This window comes from Pistacia vera, unplaced genomic scaffold, assembly GCF_008641045.1.
Source record: "Pistacia vera cultivar Batoury unplaced genomic scaffold, PisVer_v2 Contig638, whole genome shotgun sequence".
In the NCBI taxonomy this organism is placed as follows: Eukaryota; Viridiplantae; Streptophyta; class Magnoliopsida; order Sapindales; family Anacardiaceae; genus Pistacia; species Pistacia vera.
The window spans coordinates 50570-71987 of record NW_022196488.1 but is presented as its reverse complement, the minus strand read 5'-3'; the positions used below and the strand labels follow the sequence as shown (position 1 = coordinate 71987).

Here is a 21418-nt window from a genome sequence, read left to right as displayed (position 1 = left end):
TCCTATTTACCGTTGGCTAACACGAGCTTGAAGGCCATCTTCTCGATAGAGTTTCTTGCCCTTCTCCTCTGTTAAATTTTTTTTCCCCAATTGAACATTACTTAGGTCAAATATGGAATATCTTTAAAGCCAATAATGTTTCCATTGATAAGAAATTAAATCCTACCTATATAATGTGGAATAGAACTAACAAATTCTTGATTAGTTGGCTTTTGGTGACAGTTTCAGAAAGCATGTTTGGCAATGTTTCAAAATGCAGAAATTCTACTGAAATTTAGTTAGCCCTAGAAAATGAATTCATCACTAACTCCAAAGCAAGAGCCTTGCACCTTAAGAATTTGCTCCAAACAACACAAAAAGGCAATCTAAGTACAGGTGACTATGTTAAGAAAATGCGAGAGATTACTGAAAGCTTGTCCGCAAGTGGACTCGTTATAGCTGATGAAAACTTACTACAGTATGTGGTTGATGGTCTTGGACCAGAGTTTGATCCTGTTGTAGTGAACTTGACCTCCAGAATTAAGTCAAAATTTGACTCTGTTACACTACAAGAAGCACAATTTTTGCTTCGAAAGTTCAACTCGGTTAATCTCTACAATTGTTTTGCTAATATAGCTTCTACTAGTAATTCGAATAATAGCACAAATGTACCTCTCCAAGCTGAATCAGTGAGTCAATAGCAATCTACCAAAACCTTTGGTCATCCTTACAATATTGTACCCTCTCTGATATCCTTAGGTAACCCGCACTATCCTCAACCTACTATCATACCTTCTCCTCAAACATATAGCCAACCTATTCCTCACAACATACCTGATGTATTTGGAATGTCCTATGGCCGAGGAAGGGGTAGGAATACTGGAAGAGGAAAGTTGATTTGTCAATAGGGAGGACACTTAGCAGGACAGTGTTATCACCGATATAATTCTGCTTATACTAGAGCAATACAACCTTCTTTTGGTAATGTACCATCTTACTATGAAGACTCTTATAATGGTAATGTTCCTTTCAATAGTAATGGGGGAGCTCAATTTTCTTATATTGGTCCTGCTAACTTCAATGGTTCTAGTGGAGCTCAAATGTCTAGTCTTGCTAACTTCAATGGTTCTGGTGGAGTTCAAATGTCCTATAATGGTTCAGTCCCTTTTAATGGAAATGGTCCTGCTTATTTCAATGGTGGTGGTGGTGTTTACAATCAATCAACTGGTGCTTAGCAAGCACACAATACACAATATGGGGCTCAAATTGGTGTTCATCTTTCTCCTAGTGTTGTCAACACTTTTGCATTTGGAGTTCCTAGCTAGCAACCTACTGGTTCAAGTCAAGCTCATTTTGCATCTGTTGGATCTTCAACTTATTCACATCCTGTTGGCATACCATCTTTACATCATAACAATACAACAACAACACTCCCCACATAGCAGAATCAGTAGTACACTCTTGCAACATCACTAACCCCAACTGATTTGGTGTAGTATATGGACTATGGGGCTACTGATCATGTCATTGCAAATTTGAACCACCTGCATATCAATAAGAACTACAATGGAGGAAATCAACTTCAGGTTGGGAGTGGTAAGTATCTCAACATTTCTCATACAGGTTATACCCTTATTCCTAGTAACCTGCACTCTAAATGCTTGCATCTTAAAAATATTCTTTGTGTTCTTAAAATCACAAAAAACCTATTAAGCATCTCCAAGTTTACCAAAGATAACAATGTGATAGTTGAATTTGATGCTAATTGTTGTATTGCATGTAAAGGACAAGTCCACAGGAGCAATGTTGCTACAAGGGGGCCTTAAAGGTGGCTTGTACTAGCTGAATTCTCTCCCCATTTAGACCTCCTCCAGCCCTTTTGTGACCAAAAATCAAATTTCTTCTCAACTAGCCTTTGTTAACTCTATTACCAACATCAAAATAGTCTGCTCTGATTCTCAAAATCATTCCATGTGCTGTAATAAGACAACTAGTTCCTTAGAGTCAAATAGTTGCCTTAAAGGTCCATCTAATGTTTCATCTGTTGTGTTGAATAATGAAAGTTATTATCAACCTATATAGAGTGAGTCCTGTGTCACCAATGGTTCTCAATGTATCTCTTCTACTGATAATAAATCTAAGGATGATAGCTTTATGATTTTTAATAGTATTACTGCATTTCCTTCATCTGATTGTTCATAAGCTTCTGCTAATGTTATTTCCTCCTGTTTAAATTTTGATGTTTCTATGAATGAGAATGTTTTTACTACATCTGCTTATTCACATACTGCTCATTCACATACAAATGACATGTCTTGTTTAATTGCCAACACCCATCACTCTGATTATGGTCTATGGCACAAACGGTTAGGACATCGAAATTCTAAAATCCAACAACAAATTTTATCAAACCTGCATATCAAATTTCCTTCCAACTTAAACACCTTATCTAGTTCTAATCTTACCTTCTGTGATGCTTGCCAATTAGGAAAATTGCACCAAAACAGTTTTCCCATTTCACAGTCTCATGCCACTACCCCTTCAAAATTAATACATAGTGATGCTTGGGGTCCAACCCCTTACACTTCAATTGAAGGTTTAATACTATATTTAGTTCCTAGATGACAACAGTAGGTTTACATGGCTATTCCCTCTCAAAACCAAAGCTGAAGTAAGGTCAGTTTTTATCAAATTTCATCATCTTGCTGAAAGACAATTTGATTGTAAAATCAAAAGCTTGCAATCTGACCAATTAGGTGAATATAAGGCTCTTCTTCCATACTTGACTGAATAAGGTATTCAAGTTAGATACTCATGTGCATATGTTCATCAACAAAATGGTAGGAGTGAAAGAAAGCATAGACATATTGTAGAGTCAGGTTTTACACTCTCCGTTCATGCATCTATACCCTTGACATTTTGGTGGCTTACTTTTGAGACAGTTGTTTATCTCATAAACAGAATGCCTACTGCCACACTTCATAACATTTCACCCTTTCAAACATTATTTCATCAACTTCCTGTTTATGATAGGATAAGAGTTTTTGGATGTTCTTGTTTTCCTTACCTTAGGAGCTTTAACAAGCACAAGTTTGATTTCCATATGGTCAAGTGTACTTTTGTAGGCTACAACCTAATCCACAAAGGGTATAAGTGTTTAAAATCAGATGGACAGATTGTCATTACTCCTAATGTTTGATTTAACGAGTTTGAGTTTCCCTTTGCCCTCACTACTCCAAGCTCTTCACCTCAAACTCAGTCATGCACTCTAGACACTCAAACCACGACAGTTTCATTTTTTCCTCCTGTGGTTACTTCCAATTCTCTTCAACCATCAGCTAGCACAACTTCACTTACTATCCCTTGCTCCATGGACAAGTCCTGTGCAGCTCATGCAACAAATGGTAAGAATTCTTCTCATAATCATATGGTATCCACTGATACCATTCAACAAAATTTTCCCCATACCACTAACCCAAATACTACAACAAACACTACAGACTCATCTTTACAACCTTGTCAACTTATAGTTGACTCACATCTTCTCAATTTCCTAACACAACAGCTACCTCTTCTTGTACCAAAACTCATGTTCAATCCTTAGATAATCAAACCAGTATCCTTTCTCCCATTACCACTCCAAATACTGACACTAAACACAAATATTTTTCACCTAACCACACATCCATCTCACCATGTCCAAATCAACCTATAAACACTAAGACCTTATCTCTGTCACCTTGTCAGCTTGTGGTTGATCTTACTGCTTCTCAGTTCTCTAATATAGTAGGTGTTTTGAATTACAACAGTTCACATGATCAGTTCCCAGTCAGTACAAATGTTTTGGGTAATTCAACTCTTGACAAATCCTATGCATCTTTTGTTGTTTCTCATGCTGCTCCAACATCTACAAACATGCATCCCATGGTTACAAGAGCTAAATCAGCTACTCAATTACAGTTGGTAACTTCTAATCAAGATGATATTTGTCTTGCTTACTTAGTTGATGGGTCTACAGCTCCTGAACAAAAACTTAAGTCAGTTTCTGATACACTTGATGGGTTTGAAGCTCCTGAACCAAAATTCAAGTCAGTTTCTGATACGCTTAGCAGTCGGTTACAGTTGCTAACTCCAATCTAGATGATATTCATCTAGCTTACTTAGTTAATGGGTCTGAAGCTCCTAAACCAGAACCCAAGTTAGTTTTAGATGCACTTAGTAGTAGTAATTGGAAGGTTGCTATGCAAAGCGAGTTTGATGCTCTTATTCACAACAATACTTGGACTCTTGTACCCATATGAATGTTGTGGGAAATAAATAGGTGTTTCGCACAAAATTCAATGCTGATGGTTCTCTTTAGAAATACAAAGGTTGCCAAGGGTTTCCAACAAACCCCTAGCCTTAATTACTTTGAGACATTTAATCCAGTGATCAAACCGTCAACTATACAAATTATTCTAACCATTGCAGTTACAAATGGCTAGGATATTCAACAGATTGATGTCAATAATGCATTTTTAAATGGGGTACTAACAAAAAATGTCTTTATGCAGCAGTCTCCAGGCTTTGAAGATCAATCCTTTCCAAAGGCTATTTGTAAGTTAAATAAGGCCTTATATGCTCTTAAGCAGGCTCCTATAGCATGGTTTGAAAAGTTGAAAACTGCTCTTCAGCAAAAAAGGTTCCAAAACTCTGTTTCAGACTCAAGTCCCTTCACTCTTCAGCAAACTTCAGGTTCTACCTATGTACTTGTGTATGTTGACGACATACTAATCATTGGTTTAGATGCAATCTTTATCACTCAGTTGATGAAAGATCTCAACAATGACTTTGCTTCAAAGACCCTTGGGTCACTCAAATACTTTCTTGGTTTGGAAGCACTAAGACATCTACTGGTCTTCATCTGAAGCAGTCCAAATATGCTGCTGATCTTCTTATTAAAACCAAGATGATGGAAGCACATGCTTGCTCTATTCCCATGAATGTTCGGATAAAATTGAGTTCAACCGATAGTGAACTATTTCAGATTCCTAGTTTATACAGGAGTGCGATTGGTGCATTACAATATTTGACCCTTGCAAGACCTGATCTAATTTTCGCTATGAATAAGCTGAGTCAAATTTTTACAAGCCCCCACTGAACTCCACTGGCAAGCTTGCAAGAGGGTGATACGGTATATTAAAGCTACTATCCACTGTGGCTTATTTTTCAAACCAGCAAAGGCATTACATATTGAATGCTATGCTGATGCTGATTGGGGTGGAAATCATGAATATCGGAGATCAACCAGTGGTTATTGTGTTTATCTAGGACCAAATTTGATTCAATGGAGTTCTAGAAAACAGAAAGTTGTTGCTCTTTCCTCCACTGATATGGCAACAGAGGTAGCTTGGTTGGAGAGTTTGTTTACTAAATTAGGCTTGGTTTTTCACACTACTCCAGTCATTTGGTGCGATAATGTTAGTGCTGGAGCTCTTGCATCTAATCTTGTGTTTCATGCCAGGACTAAACACATTGAAATTGATGCTCATTACATTACGAAGCAAGTTTTAGCCAAAAAGGTGGCCATTCAATATGTTCCTTCTAAGTTACAAATAGCTGATGTTCTCACAAAGGCTTAATCAGTTGGTCAATTGTTAGTGTTAGAGCTCTTGCATCTAATCCTATGTTTTATGTCAGGACTAAACACATTGAAATTGATGCTCATTACATTAGGGAGCAAGTTTTAGCCAAAAAGGTGGTCATTCAATATGTTCCTTCTATGTTACAAATAGCTGATGTTCTTACAAAGGCTTTATCAATTGGTCAATTCACTGATCTAAGGGGAAAGTTGAATGTCACTATACTTGGTAAAGACTGCAGCTGGGAAGAACCTTTTTTTTTTTTTTTTTTTTTTTTTATGCAGTTACGATTGAGGGAGCATATTGAAGTACAAGAAGGATGGAAGAAAAGTTTATGCAGTGTTGTGCTGTTGAAGTTTTATGCAGTTTTGTGTTGATGTAAATCTTATGCAGTGTTGTGTTGATGTAAATCTTATGCAGTGTTGTGATGTTGAAGTGTTATGCAGTGTTGTGCTATTGTAAATCTTATGCAGTGCTGTGCTGTTGTAGCTTTATGCAGTGCTGTTGAAGGTTTTCTGCAGTTGTGTTGTTGAAGCTTTATACAGTGCAGTTGAAGGTTTTCGGCAGTTGTGTTGTTGAAGCTTTATGCAGTGCAGTTGAAGGTTTTCTGCAGTTATGTTTGAGGGAGCATATTGAAGTACAAGAAGGATGGAAGAAAAGCTGCTGAAGTGTGGAAGAAAAGTTGTTGAAGAAAAGCTGTTGAAGTTTTATGCAGTGTTGAAATTTTATCCAGTCACGTTTGAGGGAGTATGTTGACTATAAAGTAGAAGTCAAAATCTTATATTGCCTAATACGCTGCCGCTTCTTGTATAACTAATTACTGTTAAATCAGTTAGTACAACAGCTTAATATAAAAGCTGTAATCTCTACTTTACTGATTAAGGATTAATACAGTAAACACATTCTCTTCTTCCTCTTTGATACTCTCTGTTTTTGCACCCTATTTTGTTTTCCTTTCAAAGACAACCTCATCTCCTACTCATAGATATATCAAACAATCACCTGGTCAAAGCATTTTATTTTCCTAAAACAACAAGGTTCAACTAAATGGATCTTGTGATTTTGATTGGGCGAATTGTCAAGAAACACGTCGCTATGTTACTGGTTATTGTGTCATTTTGTTTATGATCTACACCACAACCACATGCAACATATAAATTCTGAATCTTTTATTGGTTATTAAAAAGACGAATTGGGTTAGAAAAAAATTTTTATGCATATAATATTTTTTTTCTGAATGGTCGATCAAGCAAACAACTAGCATGACAACGCTCTACCTTTGTCCTTGGTTTAAAAATAGAAAGTAAATATATTATTCAATAGGGTGCCATGTAGCCAAATACCATTCAAGCAAATATTCACCTAAATAAAAATAAAAAATCACAAGAAAAACTCTTAAATTTCTTCAAATAATAACAACTCTATGCAAAGATTAATCTATGAACATGTTATATATCCAATAAAGAGAGAGTATGAAGTGTAGAGGTTTTCTATTATCAACAAAGGTCAGCACTGTGAACTTAACTCACTACTCTAGGTCATGATGCTTTAGTCAAATGATATTTAAAACAAGAAAATGGTTAATAATACATTAGCTGGCTGATATAGTGGATATTAAAGAGGAGACCACCACCATACATTAAAATGTTTTTATGTAAGCAATGAAGAAAAAATTTCACTTAATTGGCAATCACATTTGGTAGTTAAAGAATGACTCATATAGTGCAAATTTTAAAAAAGATAGCCACTGAAGACTTGCCAAGTGTCCGTTATCATTTTTGAGTTGGGAAAACTCTCAAGACTAGTTCAATGGATTGCACGTATAAATAGGTTAGCCTGTCTTACAACCTTTCTCGTGCCTCAGCAAGAAGATACTAATTGAAGAATACAGATTAGAGTCTAATAATCATAATGAAAGGTTTCCTTTTGGCTTTTGTCCTCTTGGCTTTGACTTCCTCTTTTGCCTCCGCTTTTAACCCCAGTCCTCTTCAGGACTTCTGTGTTGCGGTTGATGAACCCTTGAATGGTGGTATGTACTCACTACTCAATTCCCCTTTCTGTATTTAGGAATTAATTCTTATTTTTATGTAGCATGTTTTAATTACAAATTACATCCGTAGACATTAAATTGGTTGTATGATGTAGTATTTGTGAATGGGAAGTTCTGCAAGGACCCCAATCTCGCCGAAGCAGACGATTTCTCCTCTTCAGTTAAATTGCCTGGAGACACAAACAACCCAGTTGGTTCATATGTCACAGCTGTGAATGTAGATGAAATTCGAGGACTTAACACTCTTGGCATATCAGCTGCCCGTATTGACTTTGCACCTTATGGCCAAAATCCACCTCACACTCACCCTCGAGCCACTGAGATTCTTGTTGTCCTGGAGGGTACTCTTCTTGTTGGTTTCGTCACTTCCAATCCCAACAACACACTTATCACAAAAGTTCTAAACAAGGGCGATGTGTTCGTTTTCCCCATTAGTCTCATTCACTTCCAATTCAATGTCGGAAAAACAAATGCGATCGCCTTTGCTGGTTTAAGCAGTCAGAATCCTGGTGTTATTACTATAGCCAATGCAGTATTTGGATCAGATCCTCCCATTGAACCAAATTTCCTAGCAAGAGCCTTCCAGTTGGACGTTGATATGGTGAAAGATCTCCAGGCAAAGTTCGGGATGGATGGCAATTAGGGAAATCGTCCAATGAAGTGAAGCAACTTATTTGAATAATGTGTCCTGTCTTTTGATGACATTTATAATACGCACTAAAATTATGAAATAAAAAGGTAGCATACATGATATGTATACCTCAATCCGTCTATGAATGTTTTTGGTTAATTATATAAAGTGGCTGTTAATTTCATGTGGCTCTTTTCCTTAATTTCTCTGTCAGACACCCGAAGGCTCAAGATTTTCTGTTGGATCCAAAGTCAAACTTAATTTTAATCGTATTGAACGTACAAAATATCAGTAAGCCTTAAACCTTTCAAAAAAGCTCTATATAAAATATATAAACATATATAAACATTAATATAAGACAATAAGAAGAGGATTTTGGAAAATGTAGCTCAAAGGCACACATGCAATTGTGTTTCAGTATTTATACAAAGAGAGTTCCAGAGATTACTCCATGTTGACCACTAAAATTGACTAAACATACAAATATTTCTGCTGCATATATGTTTTTTTTTTTTTTTTTTTTTTTTTGGGTAAGTAAAAATTTGGAAGCCACTGAAAAAAAAGGGCAAAACTGCTGCATATATGTTGTTGATCACTTACACTATGGCCAAGCTAAATTATAAATAAATTGTTATTTCAACCCAGGAACTTCTAGACTTTTGCATCAATGTTGTATGTATTAATTAATGTATGTCCTAAATTAAGTTAATGGTTTGTTCGTTTTTATAATTGATTAAGGAGGCTAAATGGTTAAGAATAAGATAAATTCTTTTTGAAGCTAGATTTGTTGGAAAAATATTTGAAATTTTCTTGTTAAGCATATATATATTTATATATAATCAATTTCACGTGTGGATGTCCCAATTAAAAATTAAAAATACAGCCTCGTTTTTTACTGTAGTAACTAGTAAACCATTTGTTACCCTAGTATAATTAAGAGTAAACACTTTTTCCGATGCAAGATTTGCCTTAATTATACTTTCTACCCAAAATGTTTCAAAATATCACTTTCTTACCCAAAGTTAATATTCCATTACTACCTAAAGCCGATTCTAACAACAAAAATTCTCTTCATCATCACCATTTGAGCCATTGGTCTCCTCTCTATGAAATTCATCTTACTCAGACACCTGATTTTCGTCAATTGTCGGCCATCACAAAAATAGGGCTTCTTGTTCTTATCTAATTTCCGTCTGATTCTGCTAGCAAATATTCAATCAGTTACCACCATTCGATCCACTAGCCTCCATTCTACAAAAGCACGTCGGCTGAGAAAGTGAAGTGTATTTTGGGCATTAACAGAATAAACGTTGGATGGGAAAGTTGTATTTTGAAACTTTTTGGGTGTGAAAGTGTCATTAAGGCAAACCTTGGGTGAGAAAAATTTGTTTACTTTATAATTAACAATAAAAGATAAAAATTTAATTATAAATTTTTTCATTAATATATTTATGTAAGTATTTTTGTCAAATTATAAATTCAGTGTGGCAACACTGATTTTTTATGCTGCGACATCTCTTTGTTAATGCACAATCGTTTTATGTTTTTCTAGTGTCACCACATTCATTGTCCATGTGATGACACAAGCCCAGCTAGATATTTATGTACACATGTTGCGTCCCCATTAGTTTCTAGGATATTATCTTTATCTAAGATATGTGTAAGTGGTCTGTGTACACTTGACTTTAGCCCATTTGGTGTACTGGAAAATTTGTTTTGCTTTGTGTGTGGCCCCAAGAAAGTTTCGTGAAAACTTTCCTAAAATGGCAAAACACAAAAGCAGCATGTTGGTTGATTGTCCCCTTGCATTGGTGCGCAAGTTTTCTATATATTCTCTTTACCAGTGCATTTCATTTTAAGCCTAAATATTCCTTTGATAATCTGCATATTCCTTGAGGTTTCCTTTGTTTTCATTCGGGTTTCATATGCTCGTGTAGGCTTACTAATACCTTTGTTAATGCTTGTTTTGTTCATGGCTGGAATGTCGTTCCATGTTGATGCTTGATGGAGTTTCAAGCTTTTGGAGCCGAAGTGCATCTTCAGTGTTGAACCTTGAGAGGAGCTCAAGGCTGACCAGGTGGTCTCATGTGTGAACCTAGCTGTGGTGGCTTGAGGTTCAACCAAAGAGTGAAGATTGAAGTGTTGTCATAAACAGGGAGTGTTTTGCAACTTGTGCTTATCTTTAGCTTTGTATTTGAACACTAAAAGTTTATCATAGTGGATTAGCTTCATTTGGACTTGGTCCCATGGATGTAGGCAAGTTCCCGAACCATGTGGAAATGTGTTGTGTGCTTTACTTTTTGCCATTGTTGATTTGTTTATGTTGATGATGATCAAGCCAACACATAAGCACAAAATGAACAAGTTAACTCATTCCGCTTAAGTTTAATCAACTTGTAAAGTGATAAAACTTTCACTTTATTTATTGATTCAGAATATAATAATCACCTAACCCGCCTTTGTTTAACTTTTCAACCATATTCTATTCTACTATCCTATCCTAAAAAATGAAAAAAACGTGTTTGTTTTAATATTGCTTAAAATCAAATCATATTCTATTCAACTCAAAACATTTAACAATTACCTTTCTCAATAAAAGTATAAATTAACAAAAACACCTCCACCCACCTAAGTAACTGTCGCCGATCGCCAACAACCATTGTCAACCGCTGGTCACTGGCGCTAGAACAACACACGATTAGCCGGATCTAGTCGATCGTGTACCAATCTATCTGTTTTCGGCTAGATCTACAGCAAAAGATATGGTTGTTGATGACCGGCCATATTTTGGCTTCAAATCTAGCAGTCAACGACAACCATATTTTGGTCGTCGTTTGGTCGTAGATTTGGCCACAAACGGCTAGATCAATGCACGACCAACCAGATCCAACTGGTCATTTGCCATTCCGACAACTTCCTGCAATGGTGGTGGTCAGCTCCTGACAATCAGTTGGGTGGGTGGGGGTGTTTTTGTTAATTTATAAACTTATATTGTGGGGGTGTTTAGCTAAATTAACAAATGTAGGGGGTTAAAAATGTGCCAAACACATTCTCAGAATCCTATCCTAGTTGATTAACTCATATCATATCATATTCATAATAGAATATTATTCCAAAAGTGTACCAAACGGAGCATAGCTACTCCTATTGTAACAACTCCGTTTATTTTATTGAGTTTGTAGGATAGCACAATGTAGGAAATAACTGGGTGACATGAAGAGTTTACCATATCTTGTGGGGTCCCATTAGTTGTTAATGTCAAATAATGAGTCTATGTTTCCATTCAAAGAAACAAAAAAATTGGGTTGATCTTAAAGCAGTGCTTTAATTATAACTATAAATAAAAATGACCATTGATCAGTTTCTATCTCAGATAAAGTCATCGGAGCTTTTAAATTACGAAGGCTTTTTAGATGTGAAAGAGTTGGAATAGGTTCTTACTTGTTAGAGATATTTTATTGACTTGGTTCCTGAACTTGGTAAACTCAATTGCTTGGAAGAAACCCTAAGTAGCTAGAGTCAAGCAAGGCGTCAGTACAATCCAAAGTTATTATTGATATAGAAATCTGCACCAACCAGAGAATTCTGATTGACCCTGCTGGAACCGGAATGGATGTGCACGTGATTTAATGAAAATCAGCAATGAATAAAAAAGAAAGAGTCATAAATAAAAAAACAAGACAATTTTTAAAGTGATTCAACAAGTTAGAACTTGAGCCTATGTCCACTGCTATTTTATTACTTTTGAGAGCTTACAAAGAACAATATAATTCATAGAAAAATTTAATTAGAACAATTGCCCAGCTCCCTTGAAAACAAGTTATGATGGGTTTATATAGCACCTATTTACACGTTAGAGTTGAGGAAAGATTCAAATACATAGGATTAGGAAGTTGCACAATCTTCGGCTACCTTAGTTGGAATCTAAGTCAATATGAATATCTTTCCTCCAAATTGAGCCAATCTAAATATATTCTCTCCTAATAAGGAATTATCCTCTATGGATTTCCCACACAATAATAGCCCCCCAATTTTTGGAGTGCGTAATCGCGCTTCAAAAACTCATGTCTTTGATCTAGATGGCTGTCACACTATAGGTTGTAGTCTCAAACTGAAGAGCTTGAATTATGCTTGGCGCAATCTGAGAGATCATGAACACGTAATCTCAAGCGAATGAGCGAGCTTTTGAGCTCAATTAGAGAGCATAAAGTGCTTGATCTGAGAACATAAAGAGTTCAATCAGAGAGCATAAAGAGTTTGATCTAAGAGCGTGAGGAGTTCGATTAGAAAGTGCAGAGAGCTTGATCTGAGAGCACAACTCGATCAAAGAGCATGGAGAGCTTGATTTGACAACATAGCCAAAAAGCATGAAGAGTTTGACTTGAGAGTATAGCTCGATCAGAAAGCATGAAGAGCTTGAACTGAGAGCATAGCTCGACCAGAAAGCATGGAGAGATTGATCTAAGAGAATAGCTCGATCAGAAAGCATGGAGAGCTTGATATGAGAGCATGGCTCGATCAAAAAGCATGGAGAGCTTCATTTGAGATCATAGCTTGATCAAAAAGCATGGAGAGCTTGATATGAGAGCATAGCTCAATCAGAAAGCATGGAAAGCTTGATCTGAGAGCATAGCTCGATCAGAAAGCATGGAAAGCTTGATTTGAGAGCATAGCTGGATCAGAAAGCATGAAGAGCTTCATTTGAGAGAATGGCTCGATCATAAAGCTTGGAGAGCTTCATCTGAGAGCATAGCTTTATCTGAGAGCATAACTTTATCATAAAGCATGGAGAGCTTGATATGAGAGCATAGCTCGATTATAAAGCATGGAGAGCTTGATTTGAGAGCATAGCTCGATCAAAAAGCAGGGAGAGCTTGATCTGAGAGCATAGCTCGATTAGAAAGCATGGAGAGCTTGATCTGAGAGCATAGCTAGATCAGAAAGCATGAAAAGCTTCATCTGAGAGCATAGCTCGGTCAGAAAGCATGGAGAGCTTGATCTGAGAGCATAACTAGATCAGAAAGCATGGAGAGCTTGATTTGAGAGCGTAGCTCGATTAGAAAGCATGGAGACCTTGATATGAGAGTGTAGCTTAGTCAAAAAGCATGGAAAGCTTGATATGAGAGCATAGCTTGATCAAAAAGCATGAAGAGCTTGATCTAAGAGCAGAGTTCAATTAGAAAGCATGGAGACCTTCATGTGAGAGCATAGCTTGATCAGAAAACATGGAGAGCTTGATCTGAGAGCATAGCTCAATTAGAAAGCATGGAAAGCTTGATTTGAGAGAATAGCTCAATTAGAAAGCATGGAGAGTTAGGTGCGCAATCTGAAGCTGAAGATTTGGGTGCTCGATCTAAGAGATCTAGCCGCACGATCTAAAATAGGCTTCAATATCTTGACAATAACTTGAGCTGCAAACTCGGATTTAGATGATTCTTGAACCGTTGGAAAGCTTACTCGAAGATCTACAACTCTTATGTTTACCACTTTGCCAAACTCATACTTTATAATGCTCAATACTCCTTATCTGTTAGTGGCTTCGATTTCAGAGTTTGATTTTGTGACATGGATTGTAGCCATGGCTGATTTTTTTGCTGTTGGAAGATGGAAAAGAAACTGCTAGAAAATAGAGAGAGCTCAAAATGTTCAAGCCCTCCTTTTAGCACCAAAATCTTAATACATAAACTTGCACCAACCAGATCCAGATTTCCCGTACAACAGTTATATTTGTTAAGAAATATTTGTTATTTTGTTTTATTGTTTATTAAGGGTAGATCTATCTTTTCATTATTTCCTTTGTTTAGCCTATATATATCTTTGTATTTAGGTTAAATCATACTTTTTGTATTCAATTGCATTGTGTAGTATCAATGAAACCCTAGCCTCCTCTTTTTATTATTTATTTGGATTGTTTAACATGGTATCAGAGCAAAGTTTTGGAGAGGGTGTTCGTTCAGTTTCTGCAATCTGGTATTTCGTTGGTATTCGTTCAGTTTCTGCAATCTGGTATTTCGTTTTCCTTTCTTTTGCATTCTGGTCTTCTTTGTTTTTTGAATATGGCTACTGAAAGAGACGATTCACTTCAGTTTGTGAGTGTGAGGTTAGATGACAAGAATTATTCGTATTGGAGTTATGTCATGAGAAATTTTCTTAAGGGTAAAAAGATGTGGGGATATGTTAGTGGAACTTCTATGAAACCTAAGAATACTAAAGAGGGATATAATGCTTTGATAGATGCCTGGGAAGCAAACAATGCAAAAATTATTACTTGGATTAACAATTCTGTTGGGCATTCCATAGGTACACAGTTAGCGAAGTATGAGACAGCAAAGGAGGTTTGGGATCATTTGCAAAGGTTATTTACTCAGTCAAATTTTGCAAAGTAGTATCAATTAGAGAATGACATACGAGCTCTTCAGTAGAAGAATATGAGTGTTCATGAGTTTTATTCTGCTACGACAAATCTTTGAGATCAATTGGCTCTTACAGAATCTGCAAAATTAAAGGCATGTGGTGCCTATATTGCTGGTAGGGAGCAACAACGGTTGGTACAGTTTTTAACGGCACTTCGTAGTGATTTTGAAGGACTTAGAGGTTCAATTTTGCATCGTTCTCCACTTCCCTCTGTTGACTCAGTTGTTAGTGAGTTATTGGCTGAAGAAATACGTCTTAAGTCTCATTCTGAAAAGGGAATTATTTCTACTTCTAATCCTTCTGTGTTAGCAGTACCTTCAAAGCCAGTCTTTAATAATCAAAATAAGCCTTACACAAGGGTTTCCTTCAATGAATGCAGTTTCTATAAGCAAAAAGGTCATTGGAAGGCTCAGTGTCCTAAGTTGAGGTAGTAGAATCAATCGCAGCAACAATCTCAAGCTTGGAAGCCTGGCAACCAGTCACAATCTAATGCTCATAGACCACCTCAGGGTTACAAACCACCACAGTCTAATACTGTAGCAGTAGTTTCATCAGGTCCTTTCACTGATCCTACTACTCTGGCTAAGCAATTTCAGAAGTTTCTCTCCTTACAACCACAAGCTATGTCTGCTTCTTCTTCCGAAGGTCAGTTTCGTCATAGTTCTTTAGGTATGTCACATTCTATATGGGTTTTGGATTCTAGTGCTTCATATCATATGTCTCCAGATTCTTAATCTTTTGCTTCTGTGTCTCATTCGTCTTCTATTCCTGTCATGACTGCTGATGGCACTCCTATGCCTTTAGCAGGTGTTGGTTCTGTTGTCACACCTCACTTGTCTCTTTCTAATGTTTATCATATTCCAAAACTTACATTAAATCTTGCTTCTGTTGGTCAGTTATGTGATTCTGGTAATTTAGTCACCTTTTCCTCTTCTTTTTATTATGTGCAGGATCTACAGTCTCGGAAGCTGATTGGGACAGGCCATAGGAAGGGGGGACTATATATTTTGGATGAGTTAAAAGTGTCAGTTGCTGCTACTACTAGTGCTGATGCTGCCACTACTAGTGCTAATGCTGCCGCTACTGGTGTTGATTTGTCTTCTTTTCGTTTGAGTACTTCTTCTTCTAGTTTTTATTTATGGCATTCTCGTTTAGGTTATGTTTCGTCTTCTCGTTTAAGAGTTTTGGCATCCACAAGGGCTTTAGGAAATTTGCAAACTTGTGATATTTCTGATTGTAGTGGATGTAAACTAGAAAAATTTTCGGCTTTACCTTTTAATCGAAGTATTTCTGTTTCTTCTTCTCCATTTGATTTGATTCATTTTGATGTATGGGGACCTTCTCCTGTTGCCACAAAAGGAGGGTCTCGATATTATGTTTCTTTTATTGATGATCATACTCGTTATTGTTGGGTTTATTTAATGAAACATCGTTCTGAATTCTTTGAGATATATACAGCCTTTCGAGCTCTTGTAAAAACTCAACATTCTGTTGTTATCAAATGTTTTAGGTGTGATTTGGGTAGGGAATACACTTCTAATAAATTTTGTGAGTTGCTTGTATTAGATGGAACTGTTCACCAAACCTCGTGTACAAATACTACTGAGTAAAATGGTGTTGCTGAAAGAAAACACAAGCACATTGTTGAAACTGCTCGTTCTCTCTTATTGTCTGCTTCTGTTCCTAGTGTGTGTTGGGGTGAAGTTGTTCTTATTGCTGTAGGTTTGATTAATACAATTCCATCTTCTCATATTTCAGGTTTTTCTCCTTTCGAAAAGTTGTATGGGTATGCCCTTGATTATTCTTCCTTTAAAGTTTTTGGTTGTACTTGTTTTGTTCTTCGTCCTCATGTAGAACGCAGCAAGTTATCCTCTAGATCTACTATTTGTGTCTTTCTTGGTTATGGTGAAGGTAAAAAGGGGTATCGTTATTTTGATCCAATAACTCAGAAACTTTATGTATCTCGTCATGTTGTTTTTCTTGAGCATATACCTTTCTTTTCTATTCCATCCACTACTTATACCTTGACTAGATCTGATCTAATTCGTATAGATCCTTTTTCTGAGGATTCTGATAGTTTATCATCTCAGGTTCCTAGTACTGATCATTCTGCATGTACTGACATTTTACTCTCCAGCATACCTGAAGCTCCCTTTTCTCCTATGGTCCCTCAAGCTCCGTCTGAGATTATGGATCCACCTCTACGTCAATCCATACGCATTCGTAAGTCCACAAAGTTACCAGATTTTGCTTATTCTTGTTATTCTTCATCTTTTGCTTCTTTTTTAGCTTCTATTCATTGTCTCTCTGAGCCCTCTTCCTATAAAGAGGCAATTCTTGATCCTCTTTGGCAGCAAGCTATGGATGAGGAACTTTCTGCTTTGCATAAGACAGGTACTTGGGATTTGGTTCCTCTACCTCCTAGTAAGACTGTTGTTGGTTGTCGTTGGGTGTATAAGATCAAGACTAATTCTGATGGATCTATTGAGCGATACAAAGCTAGGTTGGTTGCAAAAGGGTACTCTCAACAGTATGGTATGGATTATGAGGAGACATTTGCTCCTGTTGCAAAAATGACTACTATTCGTACTCTTATTGCAGTAGCTTCGGTTCGTCAGTGGCATATCTCTCAACTTGATGTTAAAAATGCCTTCTTGAATAGAGATCTTCAAGAAGAAGTTTATATGGCGCCCCCTCCTGGTGTTTCACATGATTCTGGGTATGTTTGCAAGCTGAAGAAAGCGTTATATGGTCTTAAACAAGCACCTCGTGCTTGGTTTGAGAAATTTTCTATTGTGATCTCTTCCCTTGGATTTGCTTCTAGTAGTCATGATTCTACTCTTTTTGTTAAGTGCACTGATGCAGGTCGTATCATTCTGTCTTTATATGTTGATGACATGATTATTACTGGTGATGATATTGATGGTATTTCAATTTTGAAGACAGAGTTAGCTCAACAGCTTGAAATGAAGGATTTGGGTTCTCTACGATATTTCTTAGGTATTGAGGTAGCCTACTCACCTAGAGGTTATCTTCTTTCTCAGTCGAAATATGTTGCAGATATTCTTGAGCGGGCTAGACTTACTGATAATAAGACTGTAGATACTCCGATTGAGGTAAACGCAAAGTATTCTTCTTCTAATGGTTTACCTTTGTCAGATCCTACTTTATACCATACTATTGTTGGGAGTTTGGTATATCTCACTATTACTCGTCCAGATATTGCATATGTTGTTCATGTTGTTAGTCAGTTTGTTGCTTCTCCTACTACAGATCATTGGGCAGCTGTTCTTTGTATTTTGTGGTATCTTCAGGGTACAGTCTTTCAAAGTCTTTTACTTCCATCCACCTCTTCCTTGGAGCTGCGTGCATACTCTGATGCTGATCATGGCAATGATCCCACGAATCGCAAGTCTGTTACTGGTTTCTGTATCTTTTTGGGTGATTCTCTTATTTCTTGGAAGAGCAAGAAATAATCCATTGTTTCTCAATCTTCAACCAAATTAAGCAGAATATCATGCTGTGGCATCTACTACCAAAGAGATTGTTTGGTTAAGTTGGTTACTTGCAGATATGGGAGTTTCTCTTTCTCATCCCACTCCTATGTATTGTGACAACCAGATTTCTATTCAGATTGCTCACAACTCGGTTTTTCATGAACAAACTAAGCACATTGAGATCGATTGCCACCTTACTCGTCATCACCTCAAGCATGGCACCATTACCTTGCCTTTTGTTTCTTCTTCTTTGCAGATTGCAGATTTCTTTACCAAGTCGCATTCTATTTCCCGTTTTCGTTTTCTAGTTGGCAAACTATAAATGCTTGTAGAAGCAGCATCGTGAGTTTGAGGGGAGATGTTAAGAAATATGGGTTATTTTGTTTTATTGTTTATTAAGGGTAGGTCTGTCTTTTCATTATTTCCTTTGTTTAGCCAATATATATCTTTGTATTTATGTTAAATCATACTTTTTGTATTCAATTGCATTGTGCAGTATCAATGAAACCCTAGCCTCCTCTTTTTATTATTTCTTTGGATTGTTTAACAATATTAATATATTTTACTTGGCTTGATTCGGATAAGGTTCCTTTTTTTCTTCTCCTCGTTACATAACTAATCAAATTTTAAATTAAATCAAGACATAATTGATTAATTAAAATATAGTATATCAAACTATCAACACAATCCACTTGTCACGCATATATTTCTACGCACTATATATAGTCAACCAACATCCATGAATAATGTTGACATACTATACCAAAAAAAATATTAACAGAAACTTCTATTTTCAAACCCTAAGGAATTAGTCAGACAATCAAAAAGGTTTACACCCTTCTTTGAATTTATGGGTTAAAAAATTGGAGTCATCTATCAAAATAACATTGTGGATTACCTAGTCATCTAAGTTTGTAAGATGTTAAATGGACTTCGAAGATAAATTAAGATACACACAAACTAGCAAAAACACCTCGGTTACCAAAAAAAATATAAATAAAAACTTCCATTTTCAAGCCATGAATGTCCCACGCCTTCTAAATTATATTAGCAGAAGCTTCCACCTTGGGATATATGTTTGATTTGATGTCATTTTACACAAATCTACAACTGACAGATTATTTTGTTTTATTTTGCTTTTCCTTTTTTATTTATTTTATTTCTATGGGGTCTATTTTTAGCAACTGAAGTGATCAACTTTAATTTATTAATCTTAGAGTGAACTAACCCACAATGTGTAAATGCAAATACAATTCCTGAATATTTGTTAATTGAGAGAGACATATAGCAGTTTTGTTGAAACATGGTTATCATCATTTAATTTAGTTAAAACTTAACGAATGAATTGATGTCATTGTTCACAAATTTAACATAAAATTCCGAGTCTTCGTCAACTGAGATTTCTTTGGATATATATTTAAGAAAAGGGGTTAGTATGTTTAATCAAGATTAAACTTTAGTCGACGGTCATTTCTGGTCATCCTATATAGTTAATTTCATTCAATAAATAAATTAAGATATCTAATTTTTACCTAATTTTTGTTGCTTTTTAAAGTGTTTCTTCTTCTCTCTCCTAAATATGCAATAAAATGAAAATTAAGGACTAGCAGAGTTTTAACATAATATCGCCATATATTAGATTTTGTTGAGAAATTTTGCCTAATATAAAAAAGAAAAAAAAATCATTGATCAAGTTAATTACATTACCAACAAAAAAAAAAAAAAAAAAAAAAAAGAAAAGCAACGTGGGTTTAGATTCACTTAAAACGCCTTTCGAGACAATTCTACTTAATCTTGCCTTATCAAATATGTTTTCGAAACTAATGCACTCAGGCGAAAACTGAAACTTTAAAAGTAATCAAGAAGTCCTTAAATATTTTAACAAAAATCCTTTCAAATGAGAACAATGGTTTGTTGAAGAAGTCCTTAAATCAATATTAATGTGGTTGATCCACTCTAAGTATATCTAATGTTAATGTCTAACATATATATCAAACATATAACCTTTGCCCTCATTTTAGGTGAAATTAATTAATAAACCATAAAACTAACTACTGTAATATGCAATTAATAAATAATAAGAAGAAAACAATGATAGCGACACATTCAGACATGTATATAACATTATTGATAATATTAGGAAATATTTATAAAGTTTTATACTAAATTTGAGTAAACACCTTTTACCCACCCAAGTTTGCCTTAATGACATTTTCCCACCAAAAACTTTCAAAATACGACTTTCTCACCCAAAGTTAATATTCTATTACTATCCAAAGTCGATTCTAGCCGATTTCGAAGCCGAAAATTCTCTTTGTCCAACCACCAGAACCTCTGGTCTCCTCTCTACAAAACCCTTTTCACTATGACATAATTTCTCACTGATTTTTAGCCACTGCCAAGTTAGAGTTTCCTTTCTTAACTGATTTTTGGCTGATTTCAAGAAAAAATATTCAATCGGTTACCACCATTTGATCCATTGGCATCCATCTACAAAAACCCTTCCTGGCTCTTGGTAACTTGTCAAACACTAGCTGAGAAAGTAAAGTATATTTTAAATATTAACAGATATAAATGTTGGGAGGAAAAGTGGTATTTTGAAAATTTTGGCGGAAAAGTGTCATTAGGCAAACCTTGGGTGGAAGAAGTCGTTTACTCTATAAATTTATATGTCCAAAAAAATTAACAAATTAAAGAGTGAAACTAAAATATAATCAACTTAATAAATAAAGAGCACGTGATAAAAAACAGTTTAATATATTGGTTATGTAAGAGATTGTATAAAATTTGTATCATATTGTACTCATGTTGATGATAAATAACAGCATACAATATCTGGATCGATACAGTTTCAGAAAAGTTTTACACAAAAATAAGCAGATTCTGAGGTAATTATTAATCAACATATTTACTATATGTTAGAAAATTTTCAACGTTGAAAATTTAGAAATGAAAAATATTTTTGTTTTATAGGTGTCCGTGGAAAGAAGAGAAAATAGAAAACAAACTGCATATTATATCCATAAGTAGAAACAGACATGGTGCTGGAGGTACATACATGAAAATATGCAACCTCAATTTATTACATGAAGCATTTCAGACAGACATATATGAAAATCGGATAGGCAAATACTAATTATTCAAATTAACTCAATTGTTTCACTGCATTGGTAAAACTCTTTCAAATTGGCAACCTAGAACTTTCTGAAGATCTTTCACCACGTTT

The 21418-nt window shown here is 35.7% G+C and overlaps 1 protein-coding gene across 1 annotated transcript; it reads left to right on the top strand.

Annotated features, from left to right (window-relative positions):
* Positions 1 to 7469: 7469 nt before the first annotated feature.
* LOC116111447 (germin-like protein subfamily 1 member 17) lies at positions 7470 to 8448 on the top strand. The gene is made up of 2 exons (XM_031397622.1): positions 7470 to 7629; positions 7746 to 8448. The coding sequence occupies exons 1-2, from the start codon at positions 7512 to 7514 to the stop codon at positions 8291 to 8293; spliced, it is 666 nt and encodes a 221-aa protein (XP_031253482.1). The 5' UTR covers positions 7470 to 7511; the 3' UTR covers positions 8294 to 8448.
* Positions 8449 to 21418: the final 12970 nt, after the last annotated feature.

Bases quoted from the DNA above. Each gene is read 5' to 3' on its own strand.
- LOC116111447 (XM_031397622.1), top strand. From the start codon at position 7,512: ATGAAAGGTTTCCTTTTGGCTTTTGTCCTCTTGGCTTTGACTTCCTCT. The intron at 7,630-7,745 runs GTATGTACTCAC...TGTATGATGTAG, and splicing joins TGATGAACCCTTGAATGGTG to TATTTGTGAATGGGAAGTTC.